Genomic DNA, 21,412 nt, shown 5'->3' on the forward strand with positions numbered 1-21,412 from the left:
GCTGTGGTTTCCTCCATTGTCCGATGGGATTCTCTCAGGGCTGCCTAGGGATCTCGTCTGAGTGGAATTTAATTGGTCCTCGTAGGCAAATAAGACAGCAGTAAAAAAAATTAAAAAAATAACATTCACACTTTGAAGAATTAGGAGGGGCTTGAAAATATAAATGGATAAAAACATCCTTTAAACTGCTGTAGAGTGCAATAACTCACTTCAGGTTGACATGTGGCAGATATTTCTGAAAGAAAACACAAGCTCAGATTCCAAAGATCTTTCTCTAGTTTTTAGAAAACTGTGAGGCTTTGATTGACCCTTACTCACACAATTTTGGACATCTGTATATCACTATTTTAGTTACACTGCAAACAATGAAATCTAACCAAGTGTAATCATCTTATATTACTGTAAGATCAAAAATCTATTTGGTATTGTTTTAAGTATGAAAATACTTACCTTGCGCTCTATCAAAAGATAATTTCACTTAATTTAAGAAGATGTTGACTTATTTTAAGGAGTCTTATCAAGACAAATGGACTTACTGCACTGGCAGATAATTTTGCTTGTTTTACGACAAATTGACTTACTACACTGGCAGATAATTTTGCTTGTTTTCAGGAAGAATTAACTTAAAATAAGACAAACTTTTCTTAAATCAAGTCAAATGATCTCAAAAGAAAGCACTAGGCAAGTGTCTGTACTGAAAACTTATATCTTGATCTAAGATTAAAACACTTGGTTAGATTTTATCAGACAAGCAGTTTTTTGCAGTGTATTAATTTTCAGACCTTCAGCCTGAAGAGAAACTCGCGCAGGAAAGATGGAGGACCAAAGCAGGACAGCTGAGAGAGAAAACCTTTCAGCCGCAGAAGTGGTTGACCAAGAGCGAGGGAGTGTTTTCACCATGGAGGCCATTGTCCACAAGACATCACGCCAGGAAGTGGGAGGATCTCCTCAGCCCCAGTCTACACCTGAGAGTCCTGACCCGACACCTCCTCAGCCCACCAGCTGTGGTGTGGAGCCACTGGGGAACTGCAGGAGTACCAGAGACCTGTGGAGAGGAAAGACAGACTTCCTCTTGTCTGTGATTGGCTATGCAGTGGATTTGGGAAACGTTTGGCGTTTCCCCTACATCTGCTACCAAAATGGAGGAGGTAATATAGGATTTTCCTTTACATGAAGTGGATTTATTTTGTACATTTGTATTCAACTGTCCAGAAAGGTGATCTCATGTATTTCATGGTTCATGAACTTTTAACATTTTCTTTCACATCTCCTACAGTTTCTTACCTGTCAGCCTCAAAGCAAAGTGAAATACTGCATCCAACCTCTCCTCATTTATCCATTTACCATGGTCTACAAATTGATTCTGACTTCTGACAAACAGGTGCCTTTCTGGTGCCATACCTGGTGATGGCTGTGTTTGGAGGAGTGCCCCTGTTCTACATGGAGTTGGCACTGGGCCAGTACCACCGCTCGGGCTGCATCTCCATCTGGACTCACATCTGTCCCGTCTTCAAAGGTACCGCCAGGGTCAGGATGCCCAGCGCTTATAGCTCAGAGTCGGAGCGCAGGGAGAGGAATGCTCACAGCTGAATAAGAACAAAGACGGTTGATGAAACTTGTTCTCTTGATACGAATCTTTGATACGAACTTAGGGATAGGAGTGCCGCATGCAGTTTTGAGATGGAGAGTAACCTGAACACAAGTAAATCCAACGCTTGGATAAATTAGTAAACCGTAATAAATCAGATTCATCTGTTAAAATCAGTAAATCTACCAGTCCATGAATCAAGAATTCAATTAATAATGCCTTGATCTTTCTCCCCCTTGGCAGGCATTGGCTACGCCATCTGTGTTGTTGCTCTGTACACAGCCTTCTACTATAACACCATCATGGCCTGGGCCCTGCACTACCTGTTGTCCTCCTTCCACCCCACGCTGCCCTGGACCACATGCGACAACCCTTGGAACACCCCCCGCTGTGTGCCCTCCAGCCCTGATGCCACCAACCACACCTGGGGCAACACATCCACCTCCCCGGCAGAGGAATACTACCTGTGAGGAACAGAAGTTTAAGATTTGAGTTGAACATTGAGAGTTTAACCCAAACTATTGCGCAACAAAGAAAGATACATCTATGCATTGAATATGAGTATAATTATAGTGAGTGAAATTATTTGTGTAGTTTCTTGTTCAATTAACGTTCGTTAAACGTTGCAGCCTTATGTGACATGGGGGGAAATGAGAGGCCAGGAGAGAATACTTGGGTTTCAGCCGAGGAGGAAAAAAAGGGATCAGAGCGCTGTCTTGTTTTTAGGGAGGGCGTGTTTATTCTCTCCGATTCTCACCCAAATATGCCGTCCCCCACCATCGTGAGGTTTCCCTACGGCTCCCCTGGTTCTGTCGGGCGCCAGAGATCCCTGTTTTCAGTGAAAACACACCCTTTAATCTGTCCCTCAGATGGGCGCATTTTTCCCTTTCATGAGTCTTCCGCTCAGCCGTGTGTTTTCTCACATCATTCTCACACTCCTGTGACTGCCATAACCTCCGAATCTATTCATATACGTATGCCCATGCATATCTAATATTCTATGTTTTCTGTCATGTAAAAAATTATAGATAGATAGATAGATACTTTATTGATCACCAAGGGGAAATTCAAGAATCTAAATGCATGCGTCTATCATTAAAATAAGTGTGTTTGTGATCTATCGGTCTGTGTATCTTTCTGTTTTTCTACCTGTCAGTCTGTCTCTATGTCATTTATCTTCTCAACGATCCCCTGCCCACCCATCCTGTCGGTCAGTAAGAGTCCCGAGTCACCCCTCTGCTCTCCCCTTCCCCAGACGGCACGTGCTGCAGGTGCACCAGTCGCCGGGTCTTCACCACCTGGGCTCGGTCAGCTGGCGCCTGGCCCTCTGTCTGCTGCTCATCTTCACCGTGGTCTTCTTCAGCATCCGGAGCGGGATCCGCACATCAGGCAAGGTGTGTGTCCGAGAGAAATACAGCAACATGGCGGTTCGACAGAGTTAGCGTTGGATGCCGTTGTCCCTTTACTGTACTGACTGTGAGCGCCCTCTCTCCCTCTTTGATGTCTTTTGATTCGTATTCATGCGAATAGTGGAGAGCTCGAGTGTGTGCTCTTCATTGTGTCTGGCGTGTGTTTACTCAGGTGGTCTGGGTGACAGCCACTCTGCCCTACCTGGTCCTGTTCGTCATGCTCATCAGGGGACTCACCCTCCCAGGGGCCTGGAGCGGAGTCCTCTACTACCTTAAGCCTGACTGGACCAAAATACTCAACACAAAGGTGTGTGTGTGTGTGTGTGTGTGTGTGTGTGTGTGTGTGTGTGTGTGTGTGTGTGTGTGTGTGTGTGTGTTTTGGGTATGTGTGTGTAACAGTAATTTGTGTCAGTATACCTTCAAAGTCCTCCGTCCCTTGAACAGGTGTGGGTGGATGCCGGTGCACAGATTCTCTTCTCCCTGGGTCCCGGCTTTGGGGTTCTGATGGCTCTTGCCAGCTATAATGATTTCCACAACAACTGCTACAGGTGAATTTTGAATATGGTTTACACATGCTTGCAACACAAACTGAAATACGTATTTGGTAATAAGAACATTATTGTATTTGGAATACATATTTGTTAATAAGAACATTATTGTACTTGGTCATATGATTTCTGATTGACCTGATAGCTGAATGCTTCCTTTTCTACATTTACTGCTGTATATCAACATACTGTTGTTTATTTTAAGAGGCACTTTTGAAGCATATTATAATAAGCATGGGAATTGTCTATAGAATTGATTTCCATGGTATTTGGTCAAGCTACCGCTCCATCTGGTTGCCTCGGTTACACACTATGCACTTCTGTGGTCTATGTCGGACCATCCCCATAAGACCCAAGTCTCACAGCAAGCCATTTCAGTGTCCACTTCTTGACCAAAACTCCTTACTGCTGTTTTTAGTAATTTGTGTGGATTCTGTTACACAATATAAGTGACTGTTGTTGGGAACTACCACGTTATTGACTGAACCCCCAGGGACGCCCTGGTTGGCAGTTGGGTAAACTGCTTGACCAGTTTCCTGTCCGGCTTTGTCATCTTCACTGTCCTGGGCTACATGGCTGAACTGAGGCAACAGGACATTGAGTCTGTGGCAAGAGACACTGGTAAGACAATTAACATCAGCTATACCGATGATGACTGAATCCCACCTCTCTAATTTTGTCCTCTACAATACTTTATCCATGTACCTGTGTGTTTTTTTCTCTGCAACCTTGTCCATGTACTTTGTCTGTTTGTTTGTACCTATGTAAAAACTGCAAAGCATCTTTTAGAGTCTTGAAAAGTGCTATAAATGTATTATTATTATTGTTATTTATTTATTTATTATTATTATGTTATTATCATCGTAATGTCCTTCTGTAAGGTCCTAGTCTGCTCTTCATCACCTACACGGAGGCCCTTTCCACCATGCCAGCAGCCCCCTTCTTCTCTTTCATCTTCTTCCTCATGATCATTGCACTTGGACTGGACAGTACGGTACGGTATCTACAGATTCAGATTCATTCGTTCACCTTTACATGGAGAAACTCTCAGGCATGTAACACATCTTCTGTAGCAATGAAGTATTTCACTTGCCGCTGTTTCAGTTCAGGCGGACATCCCGGGTTCAGAAAGTAAAAATCCTGCCAAGTATTTGATCCAACTATTTAGTAAACCACCAATTAGCTGCCAGGTAGATCAGATTATTAGATATATCACCTGTGTTTAGCGCACAGGCAGAGAGAATATATGGCAGGCCTCTTAATTTCTGAACACGGGGGGTCCGGTTCTGTCTGTTCTTACCTATAGCTGTGTGTGTTAGTTTGCAGGTCTGGAGGGGGTGGTCACAGCGGTGGTAGATGAGTTCCCTGGAGTCCTGCTGAGGAGGAGAGAATGGTTTGTTCTGGGCTTAGTGTGCTTCTGCTACTTCGGTGCACTCACCACTGTGACATATGTGAGTCACACACACACACACACACACACACACACACACACACACACACACACACACACATAGACGTGATTACACACAAACATTTCTCATCACCCTGGCCTTGCTCTTTCTCCACAGGGAGGAGCATATGTGGTGAAGTTGTTTGAAGAGTTTGCCACTGGCCCTGCTATCGTCACCATTGTCTTTCTGGAGGTGGTGGCTGTGTCCTGGTTCTATGGTAAACATATTCCTTTATTCACCCCTATTTTACCCCTATGAATATTGTGTTTATCATAGTGAATATATGGGATATCTGGGATACCTAAACATCTACAGTGTAAATGATTAAAATGATTTCTTAATGTTTTTAAGGTTTTTTTTTTTTAAATGTGACTGCATGGTGTGTGGTTCATACTGTTTTGTTACAGGTGTCTCTCGGTTCTGTGGAAATGTGCAAATGATGTTGGGTTCCAGCCCTGGCTTGTTTTGGAGGACCTGTTGGATGGTGTTCAGTCCCTGTTTCCTACTGGTGTGTTTGAGTTGGAGGGGGGGTGTCCAAGCAGTTCCAAATAAAAGGGAAGCTACAGTGATAGCAGCACACAGAAAATTGACTATTCTTCTAAAATGTTTTTTCACAAATAGAATGCTTCAGTTACGCACCCGGTGTAGCTTCCCTGTAAGACCCTCTCACAGACATAACATAGAGTCACATTTCCTGAAAATAAATATGAAAGTATTTATAGGTATATAAGTGTCACAGAAAGAAAAATGTACCTTATATTTACCATTTTATGGTGACTTCACATAAGCCACCCATACGTGTTAGATGCTGTGTAAACCATGCACATATATTTTAAATATACCTACTGACAGTTGATTAAATGTTACATTTATTCAGTCAGCTGGTCGAATTGAAAGTTGGCCAATACCGGCAAGACGATGGGTGCCTCTCATTCGGCTTTTATACATCCTCCCTTCCTCCTCGGGCCTCGATCCTCACTGATCTACATAAAGAATGATTGGGCGTCAACAATGGGATACCGTAATTTCCCGACTATTAGCCGCGGCTTATTCATTGATTTTGCAAAATTTCTTCAGCTATGGGGTTAATACAGGGGGGCGATTAATATGGTGTTAATATGGTTTTGTTTCTTTTAACTTGCATAAAACACTGACCTGCGGCTTATACACAATGCGGCTTATATGCGGGAAATTACTGTAGTCTATCCAGTTTTAGTTATAGATCAGTGGGAACGCCCATCGAGGATCGAGGAGAGATCGTTGAGAGGCACCCCCTGTTCTAAGTTGAAGTGGCGCCGTGTGAGCGCAGCTCCAAGCGTTTGACCCATAACTCTCTTTGACGTCCTCATTTAGTTCATCATCATCAGTTTCCTGGCGGTGGCTCCAGAGCCCAAGCTCTTTGACTATCGCTATCCATCATGGACTACAGGCCTCGGGTACGCCACCGCACTCTCCTCCTTCGTCTGTGTTCCAGCGTACATGATCTTCTACATGCTCTCCACCTCTGGAACCTTCAAACAGGTAGGATATACAGTAAGAGTCAGAGGCGGACGTCCCGGGTTCAGAAAGTAAAAGTCCTGCCAAGTGTTTGATCCAACCATTTAGTAAACCTAGCTCATCCTAATTAGCAACCCGGTAGGTCAGATCATTAGTGATATCACCTGTGTTAAGTGCACAGGTAAGAATACATGGTGGGACTTTTACTTTCTGGAACCGGGATGTCCGCCTCTGATAAAAGTGTAGGAGTGTGTGTGCTTTGGATACAATCTATTTAAGGTGGGTGCTTTAGTCAAAGATGACAGTACAGGAAAGGCATTCATCTGAGCGTTTGTGCAGTCTGTCTTTCCAGCCGCACCACTGAGTAGCTCTCTAACTTTAAGTTACCTGCCTTGGCCTTGGTACCTTGATCAACACACATTACACGTTAGCAGCCAACTGACCTGTGAAGCATTTTGATTCTGATGTGTTGTTCTTCATCCACAGCGCTGGTTGAAAAGCATCACCCCGCCGCAACTTACAATAGATGCAGAAGACACTCCGATGACACAGCTGTGACCCCCCCCCCACACACACACACACACACGGAGAGTGAGAGAGAGAAAGAGAGAGAGAGACAGAGAGACAGAGAGAGAGAGAGAGACTCAACAACTTCAACAGGAAATTAAAAGGAACAGAGCCACTGATCCTTGGGTCATGTGTGGAACCATGCTCATGAACTGCAGCTCACAGTCAAGACCTTTCCTTTGGGGAGACCAGAATGAACTGTCCGGTGACGAAATGCTTCTTTATGATCCTGGCCATTATCAAACCTGGCATCTTTAAAATTATCAAAAACAGAAGAAACATAATTCACTAACATGATATCAAAGTATTACTGTGGATACAGTGTATCATGGTCATGCAATCTATTTCAGTTTGAACTTCGGTTGCAAAACACTAGAGGGCACTATATTTTTAGGAAATGATAGCAGGGTGATGGGTTCAAATGTGGCCGTGGATGCAGAGCAGCACATTGAAACTAATACTCATGCTAGGCTAGGGTAAGAATTAATGACGCTCTTGTATGTCTAAGAAGTGAATTCATGAATTACATTGTAGATAATAATTGAAATGTGTGTTTGTTTTTAATTGAGGTATTGCAGTAGGTTAAATAAACATCCATGTCAACCCTCTTGTCAGTTTCCCAAATACAAGCAATAATGTATGGCTAACTAAAGCGCAGAATCGCTTTCTTCTTGTTGTCTCTGTACTTTAAACCTCAACGCTATTATCCCCCTGGTAATCCTAATCTCATCTCTTCTACTCTCGCCCCTAATCCCACTGCAGAAAATGATGGCATTGCACACAATTTTTGAGTGATTAGTGGGCACACTCTCAAGGACAATGTTTCGCCCTGGCGTGTTTCGTTTGATTACATTTCATTTAGTTTTTCACTTAATATTTCATACCAAGTGTGTGTGTGTGTGTGTGTGTGTGTGTGTGTGTGTGAGAGAGAGAGAGAGAGACAGTGAGTGAGTGAGTGAGTGAGTGAGAGAGAGTCGACATTCTGTGGTACGTACAGGATGAGACATCGGGCGGAGGTTACAGCTCGTCTGCGACCAATTTCCTGTCAACATAACAGCTGTGCATGGGTGCACTGTATCTAGGAGACATTCATTTAATTGGGTCAGTGTCTAAATCGTTCCCTATGAAAACCCCTCTTTCAATAACACACATTTAATTTAATTATGGTGGATGGCCATACCAAATGTATCGAAAATAACACATTTGTTCACACTGGACGAATGTCATCTTCTAAAATACCATCAATAATACCTCAAATGTATGACTGAGGCTCATGATATTCTCCTGCTCAAATAAACATTGTAATATTTAGACTACCGACAATAGTCGGCTCCCAAGCAATTTCTCCCGCAGTTGGCGAATATTCGAACAGGAAGCGCACACAATATGTAACAGCAGCTGGATTTGCAGTCCGCATTTTCACATGTTTCAAGCCCTCATCACGTAAATTGGGGCATATCTAAACAACTGAATAGGCATATTCTTTCTAAAATGATGCCGGTGAATTTCGGTTGTCAAATTTCACATCAAAGACCTGCTGAGCAGTTGAATCGTTAAGGTAGGCTATCTATATGATACATAAAATAATTTATAGATAGGCTATAATATACATTTTGGGTAGGCAGCCATATAGACTCCAGCACACACAAGGTTAATGATAGTGTGGGGCTTGACAGCTGGTGGATTGTGCGCGTGCGCATTACGCACCAACAAGGGAAACGAACGATAGAGGAGCACAGGCGATCTAACCCAGTTGATTTCACTTCACACAATTAGCGATATGTACGTCTCGCCGCTGCCGCTATCTCGCAGGTGTCCCTTCCCCGGAGCCTGAATGGCGTTGGTTACTGTCCAACGTTCCCCCACTCCGAGCGCAACATCCAGTCCCTGCGTGTCGGTGAGTTATGCCCGTTTCAACCGGGAGCCTTTCTTCCGCAGATGGTAGTTGTTTGGGTTGATTTCCGCTGTTTTCCGACTGTCCATTTGTCCTCAGCCATTGCACTTGCGCATGCGTTCGATATAGAATTGTAATTACAATGTATCCGATGTTGTCGTCTCCCAAACAATGCCAAAAGAAACGCGCTGCTTTCGTGCTTGATACATTTTCTACAGCGTTTAGCACTACTCGTCTGAGTAGGTCAGACGGATGTTCAGAGCCTAGTGATTGTAATGGTTTCACGTAGCCTACAGAACTGTATTTATTTGAAGTGAAGACAGCGCATTTAGCCGTCTGTCTCCTCCATGGAGATGTAAATTACGTTGCTGCTGGGTTTCCTACCGGAAAGGGACCCTTAGCTTATGTGGAACTAATTAGTCATCCATGGAGGCATATTTTGTTCGAAACGTAGCCTACCGTTCTTCGTTCAAAATGGCTAGGTCGCCTATATTTGATTTTAGGTTCTCAAAATTACATTAATCCTTGCCAATCATAATGAGGAGTCTGTCTACAACATGACTCACATTAAGGGCTTCATGCAAACGCTGCACCCGTCAGCGAACCAGGAAGCGGCACTTTGTTATACGCGTTGCCGGCCAACGACAAGGCGATTCTGTACAAAACTTGCATGTTGAGTTGGATAGCAGAAAGCGAAAACACGACTTCATCAAAACGTATAGCAAGGCGAGGACATGCGCTAAATGTTCATGTTCGTGACGGAAGAAGTGTCTGTGCATGTGTTTGGAACAGAGGCTATGCGAGAGTAATCATCCACAGCTTGTTCTTTATTGTGATCAGGCATAATGGATGTGGCCAAATCCCTTCACACACTGAGCAGTTTGCACGTCTCATTGCAAACAAGTCAAGCAGCAAGCGCACAGTGGACTAGCCTGTTCACTGTTTCATACGTGCGGATTTATGTAGGGTACATGTGTTTGTATGCATACCACCGTTTACCTGTTTCTTTATTGAACATGTAGACATTGATTATAACCTTGAAACAGTGTGCGTTGCGATAGCGCTCAGACTAAGAGTGTAAGGTGCTATGTTTAACTGGAGCAGGTAGACCCACATTCCCAAGAGTAGCCTACCACTGGCTGCAGCTGTCTAAATCAACTAAGCCACTTCTCAATCTTAAGAAGTTCTGAGGTGTAATACTTAACATGATTGTGGTACTCAGTATTGGTCTGTTTGCACACGTAATTATCCATGAAAAAACGACTCAAAAACACCACATCACTGACCTTAGATGCCTCCTTAAGTGGGCTACTGTGTCTGTCAACATTGTGCCGAAACAATTTGTTGGGGCCAGATGTCAAAGTAAGGCTGTTTAGGTTGTCTTGCTTAGTATAATCTCTCACTGAGTTGCAACCCTATGTCCAGCTCATGTGAACACAAACACACACATACACCTAATCACATTATGGCTAACTCTTGACCTGTGGTTAAAACCAGCCAGGCTATCATGAAGAGGTTGTCCCTCCCCTTGGGCCTGGTTGTCATGTGATGGCAGTAACTTGCCCCATGTGAGCTTTCCCGTGAACGGTCTGCAGTGTCTCTCTCGTTGTTGTTGTCCCTGCGCTTTTTATTCGATCAGGGCATCCTCACTGTAAGCTCTCAGCCATGTCTGATATTGCTGTGGTCCTTGACGCCCACTTGAACATGACTAGCATTTCTTTCATTTGGCTATACACCTTTGGAATCGCCCTAGGGTGGAGCGGCCTACGACACATGGTCATCATATGGCAGTGGAGTCTCCTATTTGCAGATAAGCTTTATAAGCGTGTAATACATCACTCCTAGAAACCTGACACTGAGCAAACATAGACTGCTGAAGTTGATACAGTGACAACGTTAAGACTTACGCAGCTATGATGCTCTCAGAAAGCAACATACCCAGTTGAAGATATCTGAGTATTTAGCCTCGGTGTGTATATTTCTGTTGCATTCATTTGTGATGGCACTTGGTGCTTTATTCCTTCACAACATCTAAAGCTTTGGACACACACCAACATTTAGAAAGCTCCATGATGTGTTGGTGCATGATTTGCAGTTTCACTGTACTGTCAGGAAACCGTGTGTCAGAAAAGCCAGCACACTGAAATCACAGAAATATACTGTCCAGATTTATTGTCCTCTTGGAGCCAAACACCGGGAACTCCCAAGAGCAATTGTCTGTTGCGAATCCTCCCACAGAAACCCAACTCTGGGGATGAGTTTGCATGCGGACCCAAACAATTCCTGTGTGTTTGCATTATGGAAATCTCTTGCTTGAGGCAATCCGTGTCACACTCTCGGTGTCGATCCCCCATCCGTTTCCACTTCCTGCCCACGATCAGCCGGGACGGTGACAAACAATGCGATCCTCGTCATCGCCGTTCTCACTTCCTTTTTGATCGTATTACAGTGTTATATGTCACTCTGTGTTATTGTTGACGTGTTTTCATAGTCACCTGAACTCCGAGAGAAATTATAAGCCCCGCCGTCCTTCCCTGTTTGTGAGCCAAATTCTTCCTCAGCATATCTGAGAGAGAGCATGCCCGGCAGGAGGTCTCGATCCTTCCAGGATATATTGCTAGATGTAGATGTGTGATTACATTCCCATTTGGGTGTGGAACCCCACCTTTCTGACCCATATATGCTCTCAGGTTTAGCACCTGCTGCTGTGATTGTCGACCTGAGTGAACACGTCCAAAAGTGGCTCTCAAGAATTCACAGATCACTGGCAGCCATCCCGGATGTTTAGATGTTAATGACTTGAGCTGTAATGAGGGCGGACAATACGTATCTGTTGGCATCAATAAATTGACTTTTTTTTTTGAAGGAGAGTCCGATGCACACTTCTCTCAGAGATTGTTAATGGGTTTTAACTAATATATTATTTAGATAAATCTATGGTCGAATGAGTAATAGCTGCCCAGGATTAAGGCCTGTTTGCACATGTATATCTTTTCCATGGAAGGGTGGGGAAGGATGCTACGGGTTATTGAACCTGTATGGAGAAATACTGAATGGCTCATATTGACGTCAGAGATGTAGCCAATGTAGCAGTGCCAGATCAACTGATTTCTGAGTGTAATTTGAGACCTGGACTTTTTGGGTGTCAAACACTATGGCCTAGGCCCACACATTCACCCTTTGGACAGGAACTGGCTCCCTTTATGGTCATAATGAGCAAGTCATAAACTCTCAGAGGATTTGGTAATTGTTTAACACAGCTGTAATGGTTGTAGCCATAGCTTGCATTTTGAGCCTAGTGTTATTTTTTGAATTTTACTCACGTTGTCCGTTTACCTATCTAGTTTAACATATAATGTTTTATTCACAGGCAGACCAGTAGGCAGTATAGGTTTATTGTCGCATGATTCCTCAAGAGTCCACAAGAGTCTCCTCACACGAAAATGTTCATTCTACCTCTGCATTTCTATGCTTCTTTGTATGACGTGAGAAGACAGTAACACTACACTGCCTGGTGCTTGCAATTATTTCGTTGAAAAATCGTGTCACAGAAATCAAGGAAGCTGAACAAAAATCATTGTCCTCTGTTACCATTCTGTCAACAAGACCCTGAAGCAAGACGTGCCTGCAGAAAGCTCCTACTGTGAAAGCCGCAGCTCCTCTTGTACTCAGTCAAAATCAATCACGGCGTATAGCAAGAGAAGCCGTATTGATTCTTTCGTTACTGTAAGAGCATGCCTGCCCTGGCAGCTATAGCGGTTCAGTTAGCGTGCCTATTCTCCAGAGGTCCCTAATAGCCCTTTGTAGTCATCACCACCCCTTGCTGTGCTTGTAGTCAGCGCCTACGACAACCAGGGATCAGTCTTGGTTGGGTGGACCAAAGCCATGATTATATCATACTGGGCAGGTTTTGTGAACTGAAGTGTAACCAATTTCCCGAACCAAACCTAAGCTGAACAAAACAACACTGATTGCAATAAATTGTCGCGTACGCAAGTACGCACACACGCAAACGGAACTTTTCATTGTAAAAAAGCAAGCATGCTCTTCACAAACCCGAGGTCGGACATTCATATCCAATACGCGCAGCAGCAGCAGCCCTTGTTGTGTTTATTGTGGGAAGATCTCGTCTCTTGACCGCACCTAGAAAATGGACTGAGGTCATCTTCCCAGAGTGTGTGTAAATTGAATCCAGGCAACAACAGCAAATCCCAGTGGTCCCTCACCCATGCTCTCTATCCTCAACCCCCCCCCCCCCCAGTATCATTTTCTGTTTAACTCTATTTCTCTAAAGAGATTAGGCCGGTCCCACAGCTGAAGATGCCTATTCAGCTGACTAAATGCCACCCTGTGTTGCTTGTTCGCTTGTTTTTGTTTCTGAGTGCATTGCACGCACACAGCTTGGGTTACTCTCGCATGAGCTGCTTTTGAATTTTTTTGGGAGTGGTGTGGATTTTTGTTATATCAATTCAAGCTTGTATGTGTGAGCATTAGGTGTTGTATAATGTACTTGTGTGTGTGTGTGTATGCCTGTATATGTGTCAGTGTGTATAAATGAGGTATTGTATAAAGTGTGTGTGTGTGTGTGTGTGTGTGTGTGTGTGTGTGTGTTATGGTATGCAGAAGAGTGGGCGAAGAGGTGCTGTGTGCCTGTAATTTCCTGGATACAGTGTCTGCCTTTTATTCTGATCCAGTCAGTGTTGACTGAAAACACACACACACACACACACACACACACACACACACACGCGCGCGAAAATGGGCCAGGGGTCAGCAACCGGAGCGGCAGAGGGAAACACTGTCCTTTCATAAAGCATTTCTTATCTCAGATTGTTTAGCCTGTCGCCGTTAGCGACTCGTGAATCTCTGTCTGAAATGTTACCATGCGGCGCCTGTTAACATGGCTGCAGTTGACATGCGTAAGGACTAATTTTGTGCTCTCTAATTATTTCTCAGCAAGTGCTGAAGTGCGTCAGCTGTGGTGCTGGCCTGTCAGAATAGTGACGGTCTGTCACCATGTTGGAATTTTGTCATTAGTTGGTCACTTTTTTCCAATCCTGCGTGTCTGTGTGTGTGTGTGAGTTGCTAGGACGGCCCACCTTGAGCAAAACAAATGTGCGCGGGTGCACGCTTTGCCATTGTGTAAGGTCACACACACTGTCATGGTTTTATGGAAATGAATCCATATGCAAACCTGGTGGTTCAGACCCATGGACGCTCTGTCAGTCTCCTCGGCTGCTGATTGACACACGGAGTTTGTGATGGATAATCACCATTCACCCCAGCAGATTCTAACTAGCTGTTAAGCTCCTCTCCGTGAGAGTGTGTGTGTGTGTGTGTGTGTGTTTTCTTAAGAGCATCTGTGCCTAGATACAAGCACTCATGTGTTTCACGGATCTGATAACATCTTCATGTGTTTTCATTTTGTTGTTATTTGTTTTTGTTCCCCCAGGAGTCAGGTAGTGGGGAGGAGGACCGCCGTTCTCAGCCCAGAAGGTAAGAGCACCACGTGCACACGCACACACTCACGCGCACGCGCACGCGCACGCGCACGCACACAGACACAGACACAGACACAGACACAGACACAGACACAGACACAGACACAGACACAGACACAGACACAGACACAGACACAGACACAGACACAGACACAGACACAGACACTTCACTGTCAAAATTGTACCAAACATCACTCTCTTGGTGGCCAGTTGAAAGGTCATGGCTTATTGGTGGAACTGCTACTGTATGCACCTTGTCGCGTGACATCACGGCCAAACCAACCAACCCCCCCTCGTGCATTGTGGTGGAATCATAGCTCACAGCTGCACTCTCCTGCAAGCTTGTGGTCGTAGTTAAAAGCAGGTTAAACCTGTCTTGGCCTCTCACATGTTCCTATAAACAGCAATTTTAGTACTTCCTGCTGTTGTGTTGTGTGTGTGTGTGTGTGTGTGTGTCTATATATGTGTGCGTGTGTGCGTGTGTGTGTATATTCTCTACCCTAGACCTTGGCCTGTGTTGGTGTTTCATTGTGGGTTTCATTGTCTTTTGGCTCAACATTTTAACCATTGGTTTCTCAACCTTCTCTGCCATATTTATGTGTGAATGCAATAACATCAAATTTAATGCATGTACTTCCACAATAAGATTTCAGAACATTTTTTATTTTGAGGACTTCCATTATTGTGAGTTGCTTAATGATTATTTAGACACTAGACAGGTAGCCAAACGGCTTTCCTCCAAGCTGGATTGTATGGGACCATTCCACTAGAGGGCACTTGATGCCTGTTGGTCTCACAGAGCCCCAAGAGCTGAGTTAGCCATAGCGCTCAGATACTTGGATACATTTGCAGATGTATAAATATATACTATTTTGATCCCGTGAGGGAAATTCGGTCTCTGCGTTTACCCAATCGGTGAATTAGTGAATTAAACACACAGCACACAGCACACAGTGAACACACAGTGAGGTGAAGCACACACTAACCCTAACAGTGAGCTCAACTGCGGCGCTCGGGGAGCAGTGAGGGGTTAGGTGCCTTGCTCAAGGGCACTTCGGCCATGGACTGGTCAGTGATCGAACCAGCAACCCTCCAGTTACAAGCTCGAAGCCCTAACCAGTAGGCCACCGTGGCTGCCCCCCACGGTTGCCCCCTGGGTGTTCATTGTTTGGTGAAAGCATTTAGTGATTTAGGGGGAAGTAAATACCCCAGTCATGTTTGTTGTGATTAAGATGAAGACTTTAGGATTGAGTGAAGGGGACTGATGGACCGATGTACCCTGCATGAGCAGCACCCCTGGTGGAACAGCACTCACTCATGAGTCACGACGCCTGCATCCTCCTAACGCCTGCATCTGCTTTGGTGTGAAGTTAGGGGTGAATTCATTTCAACTTCACAAATAATGTGACATCTACGATCAGAGATCCTATCAGACACTTTTCAGTTCTGTATAGGGGTTGATGTGGCCTACTGGCACATTCTGTATTTGAGCAAGGCACCGAACCCCTCACTGCTCCCCGAGCGCCGCTGTTGAGCAGGCAGCTCACTGCTCCGGGTTAGAGTGTGCTTCACCTCACCCTGTGTTTACGGTCACGGTTTGGGATAAATGCCGAGACCGAATTTCCCTCACGGGATCAAAAGAGTATCGAGAGTACGCTATGTCAGGCCATTTTAGACTTCCTTTACGGAATCAGAAACTCCAAAATGTTGTAATTCCGTACTGTTTGTTGTCAGCTTTATGCAAGCCCACACTTGCTGTGCTTTCGATTATTACTTTGTCTGACGTCAACACATGATTTCCTGTAGCTCATAACAGTGAACCTACTGTTTCAGTTTCTCATTGATGTCCTCAGCGAGCGTCGTGACTGACTACCCGCACGCAGAGCGAGTGTTGAAGATGTGTTAAGTGATACTAGTTTTCTGTTTCTGTCTTCTGTTTTCTGTCTTCATATCTGTTTAGTCCGCTCAGTTTTCGATAGCAACATACCTTAAAATACCATTGCTGATAATCTAGCCAACTATCTTCCGTTGACGAATGAAATAAGTCAAAATCTAATTTTATCATTAGGTCCAATAGTTTAATTCCTAGGCAGCTAATGATTATTTCATGAATAGTGAAATAGTGTAAACGTTCATTAGGGCTGCAACACTTAATTGAGTAATAGATAAGTTGTTACATTTATTGATTAAATGAATAGCAGACTACTTTTGTAATTGCTGGTCAGTTTTGAAACAGAAATCCTCTGGTCCAACATTTGCACCTTGTTTCTCATGTACAGTCCCAAACATAACCTAACATGAGTACACTTCAGCCCTAACATCGCTCACAGCAGCAGTCTGCGATATTAGTCATGGGTCTATGAGTGCACCCATAATACTCCCGCTCAGAACCAGTCGGTGTGTTGAGAGATTGAGAGAGCTTGCATGCTTCTGTGGGTGTGTTTGCTCTCTCTCACACACTGCACAGCACCAAACAGCTTTTACTCATCACCACACGATCCTCTGGGGTGTTGCACAGACCTACACTCTGATCCAGTAACACATATGCATACGAGCTCACTCACAAGTGCCCATGCGTGTTCACTACCGCAATACAGATGGCAAGATTTAACGGGCCTTCAACACATCCACTTAAAGGACACATAATAGCTGAGTGGCTTTAAAGCTGTCGTTTTTTCCCCCCTCTGCATATATGGGAAAAGACGCATGAGGAGTGCAGCAGGGAGGGGGGAGATCTGCTGAACAGACAGGTGTGGGGATCAGTTTCAGGGTAATGGGCGCTGGTATTTTGGGGTTCCTGGAAGTTCTGGGAAGTTCCTGGAGAGGTGGCCAGTTTCTAGTGATGCACAGAGACAGACTCAAATGTCACGGTTTGCACTTTCCCACAGTTTTTACAGCACCAGCACAGCAGAGTAGGTTTCAAAATGCTATGAAACCATTTTCAGATGCTATCAATTGGTACTACCCATAACCTTAGTATGTATTGAAAATGTAGGCTGATGCAATAGTATAGTGTCTGATTGATTTCCCTGACAACTGAGGACCTTAATGTTTAGCCAGTTTTTACAGTCCTCTGGTTCACATGGTTCCTGTCGCCACAGTTCATGTCTTCACTGAATGTTTTAGAACCAACTGCTGGCTGAGCTTGTGTAGACCTGTGTACTGCCAAAATGAAATTCAAACAGGCCTCAAGTTAATTGATAATGACTGCTCGTGAACGTGAGAAATAATTGCCTATCTGTGTGCATATCAAAATTGTGCTCCATGAAAAAGTGCTGTCTTCAGTCATACCACAATACATTTTAAACAGCCAAGATATTGAGATTACTCCTAACCTTGAAATATGTTTGCAAGGGATGATATTAAGTGAGAAGGCCGTTCTGGTAAAAGAAATCTGACAGGATGATCAGGACCATACCATTCGTTGGAGAAGACTGAGTTGTTTATGAAGGGGAAGGATTAGGAAAGTATTGCACACATCAAGTCATAATGCTCAATGATGCCGTCTCAGCTTACTGTAGGTAGCTTACCATATGTCCGTGCCATTGTTGCCCATGTTTGTCATGACTTGTTTATCACAGAATTTCAGTTGTGCTAATAACATGATGCCTTATTCATGCCTTATTCATTTGACCCAGATAATAGAGACTGTTGTTGACAGTTAAAGTTACGTACAGTAATATAACATCTGGGAAGTAAACCCCCCAATTCTAGTGGTAAACAAAATACTGTATTGACCCCCCCCCCCCACTGCATACTGTTGTTTATCCATTTACGCCATGACAGTTATTGATCCCCCTCTAGTATGTTCAGAGGTCACTTCCCTGACCCACAGTAAGTGTGTGTCTCTGTTTACATGTCTGTAGAAAGTGCAAATAAATAAAGCAAAGTGTGCGGGTAATGTCAGAACGACCCCCAGCGAATCGAATCACTCAAGGGGCGAGTGTCGCACTGCAGCAGAGCCATGCCACATTGCGTCGAAGGGGACCTCTCTGCTTATCAGTAGCGCTCCTTTGCAGTCCCTTCGCGCCGTGACCTTGGCTAACACCGAGCGAGCGACATTGTCATTCCTCGTTTGTTTTTTGAGGGGAGGACTCGTTAGCTGTTTACAAAGGCCTAGTGTTTCAGGCCCGGGTTTTGGATTTCAGCGTGTCCACTGTCCAGTGCATCCAAGGGGAAGGTGAGAGCCCGGGGAGGGAAAAGGGGGAAGTGGGGCTCCGTTGGGAGAAGGCCCGGTGTTGTCCGCATGACGTCGGTCCACCACCCCCCGCCCGCCCCCATCCCGAGCCAGGGATTTTGCAAGCAAAGTGAAATTCCAGACCCCTGGCTCTCCCCGTGCTGTCCTGGAGGAGACAATGGCGGGCAGGAAGGTTGGGATTGAGATGCTGGGTGTCCTCTGTTTCTCCCATTGTCCAGTTCCCAGATAAAACTGTTCTTGTATCCGGGCCAGAGAACATGTGTATGGAATGGAACCAGTCAGAACACAGTATCAGAACAACACACACAGAGACAGAGACACACGCACACACACACACACACACACACACACACACACACACACACTCTATCCTCTTTATGCTATTTATAACATTAAAGAATAGCTGTACTCCATGAATAGAATTCTCAAGGGGCATGGTTGTGTATGGCAAAAATCTGACTAATGTTTCAGTTTTCAGTTTACATATATTTAGACCTCTCTGAAATGGCAGAAGGCATCTCTATTTGGTCACATGTGTGTTGTGGTTTTGCTGATTTCATCAGCAGTTTTGTGTTATGAGGAATAGCCTACAAGCATTAATTCACATCGATAAACCCTTTCACTATTTGAAGACAATCCTATGTAATGTTCCTTGAGCCAGGAGTGCTCCTCATGTAGAGCTTCATCTTAGACTGAGCTAATCATATTATGAGTGATCAGCTTTCATGAAACAGGCACACATAGCTCTCTATGAAAAACATCTTCTGTAATACCCATTTTGTGTATAATCTGTAAACAACGCTGATTTTCTCCGTACATCCTGCCTTTGCTTATGAAGAGCCATATGCTTCCACTGGTCCAACCTGTTTTGTCGTGCGTACAGGCGGACCCCGACCAGAACACATGGGTTTAGACTCCGCCTATACTATAGGACAGCTACGACCCACCAACAGTACCGCATGTTCCTCAAACTGAGAGCAAGCGTGACCAAACGTTACAGAACCCGTTAACCGGAAATATGTGGCTTGTCACTGAACAGTGTAGTTCGTTAGATGGAATTAGTATTAACATGGTGACTGGCAAATATGCGGGATATGAGTGCGTGTGTGGACCTGTTGTAGGTCATGTTTATCTCAAGGAGTTGTGGCGGCGCTACTTGAAATGAACTCACAGACCCAGCGATTTGTTGGCTCTCATCCGATGCATCAATGACTCAAGGCTGTGTAGCCGCAGAAGCATGCTCCTCTGTTGGATGTTTGTGTGTCTGCTACGGAGGCAAACACATGCCGTACTTTAAGAAGAATGCTGTTGTTTCTCAGAGCCAGCTTTATCAATTGTAAGTGTTTTTCTATTTTGTAAACAATGTAACACGTTCTGTCTTTGCCTCCAAGTAACTTGACATAATTCCTTCATTCGCTACTTTGTGAACTTTTTGCGCTCAAGAAGAAATTGACCGTTTTATCCTCTTTCGTCCTCTTCACTTCCGTTGTAGAGCTTTAGTTTGTGATCATAATGCAAAGTTTCCTCGCAAAAATGCTCTGGTGAGATGATGGCTATATTCACTTGAGGTTCTTTGGGTTGAGAGAACGGGATGACCGTAAGAAATTATGAGAGACTATTTACATGGGTGTAGGCTCCCTACTCCTAAATCGATCAAATGATGCAAAACCGATATGAACTGATGGCTATTTTTAGACTGCATTTTGGACTCTCACTGCTCAAATGATTGTGTGCCATATGCTATTGTGTACCTGCCAGTATTGACGTAAGATTTCTTACAGTGGTGTGTTGAACCTGGGCTGAATAGCCTTGCAAACTGTTTCATCTTCAAACCACAGTTGTTCTTTCCTGTAGTTTGTGTTTCAGAATAGTCTAGACATCAGTCTGGCTCTATTCTTCACTTCCCCTTTTGTCTGTCACTTAGCCATCATTATGCAATAGATTTCAATGTACTTCATGTACTTTTCACCCCGGTAAAAAGGTTGTCTTTGTGACAGGTTATATATAACATGCATGAATGGAACTGAAATGGCCATAATGTAAGTATTTCAGCAATTTGTATTTCAGTCATATTGATTGGAATTTTGGTTATTTGAGTTATTTGGTTGGAGCTGTTGTCAGCCACAGTCAGGTGCAACACAAATGAATGAAGCAAAGGATTGGACAAAGTCCTGCTACACCAGCGGGCAGACCATGAACTTCCAAATCATGATCTGCACTATATACGGTAGTGTAGTGTGTGACTGGTCTGTGCTTGCTGTATCCAGAGTCCAGAGTCTAATTCCTGTGCACTCCGGGGTTTACTCCCAATCTCTATGGTGACCACACACACACACACACACACACACACACATTCACACACACACACGCAAATACAAACACGGGTATCCCAGACTGTTTGCATAGCTCCTTTGATCAAGGAAGTAATGGGCAAGTGTAAATGAGCTGGGCCAGTTTACTCACATGGTGCAAATAAAACCCATGTGAAGAGGGCAAGAGTGTGTGTGTGTGTGTGTGTGTGTGTGTGTGTGTGTGTGTTTGTGTGTGTGTGTGTGTGCGCGCGTGTGTTTGTGTGCGTGTGTGTTTGTGTGCGCGTGTGTGTGTGTGTGTGTGCGACTGCGTGTGTGTTTTTTTGTGTGTGTGTGCGTGTTTTTGTTTGTGCGTTTGTGTGTGTGTGTGCGCGCGTGTTTGTGTGCGTGTGTGTGCGTGCGTGCATGTTTTTTTGTGTTTGTGTGCGTGTTTTTGTTTGTGCGTGTGTG

At 44.4% G+C, this 21,412-nt stretch overlaps 2 protein-coding genes across 3 annotated transcripts in view; both read left to right on the forward strand.

Annotated features, from left to right (window-relative positions):
• The first annotated feature begins 898 nt into the window (after window positions 1-898).
• On the forward strand, window positions 899-7,051 carry LOC134080850 (sodium-dependent serotonin transporter-like). The gene is made up of 13 exons (XM_062537462.1): window positions 899-1,148; window positions 1,382-1,516; window positions 1,832-2,054; window positions 2,844-2,982; window positions 3,170-3,304; window positions 3,442-3,545; window positions 4,039-4,166; window positions 4,427-4,539; window positions 4,865-4,996; window positions 5,114-5,213; window positions 5,404-5,504; window positions 6,350-6,517; window positions 6,980-7,051. The coding sequence occupies exons 1-13, from the start codon at window positions 899-901 to the stop codon at window positions 7,049-7,051; spliced, it is 1,800 nt and encodes a 599-aa protein (XP_062393446.1).
• Window positions 7,052-8,788: 1,737 nt separating this feature from the next.
• The window catches only part of ssh2b (slingshot protein phosphatase 2b), a 29,959-nt gene continuing 17,335 nt past the window's right edge, over window positions 8,789-21,412 (forward strand). The window contains exons 1-2 of one of the 2 annotated variants that reach the window (XM_062537062.1): window positions 8,789-8,957; window positions 14,407-14,450. In XM_062537062.1, coding sequence (XP_062393046.1) covers window positions 8,895-8,957; window positions 14,407-14,450 — 107 coding nt within the window. In that variant the 5' untranslated portion in view covers window positions 8,789-8,894. Of the gene's footprint in view, window positions 8,958-14,406; window positions 14,451-19,677; window positions 19,990-21,412 lie in introns of those variants that run through there. The other variant, XM_062537061.1, reaches the window with a different exon arrangement.

This window comes from Sardina pilchardus, chromosome 5, assembly GCF_963854185.1.
Source record: "Sardina pilchardus chromosome 5, fSarPil1.1, whole genome shotgun sequence".
Taxonomy (NCBI): Eukaryota; Metazoa; Chordata; class Actinopteri; order Clupeiformes; family Clupeidae; genus Sardina; species Sardina pilchardus.

Coding starts and splice junctions, on each gene's coding strand:
- LOC134080850 (XM_062537462.1), top strand. CDS start 899: ATGGAGGCCATTGTCCACAAGACATCACGCCAGGAAGTGGGAGGATCT. Junction 3,305..3,441: donor CCAAAATACTCAACACAAAG/GTGTGTGTGTGT, acceptor TCCCTTGAACAG/GTGTGGGTGGATGCCGGTGC. Junction 5,214..5,403: donor GGCTGTGTCCTGGTTCTATG/GTAAACATATTC, acceptor GTTTTGTTACAG/GTGTCTCTCGGTTCTGTGGA.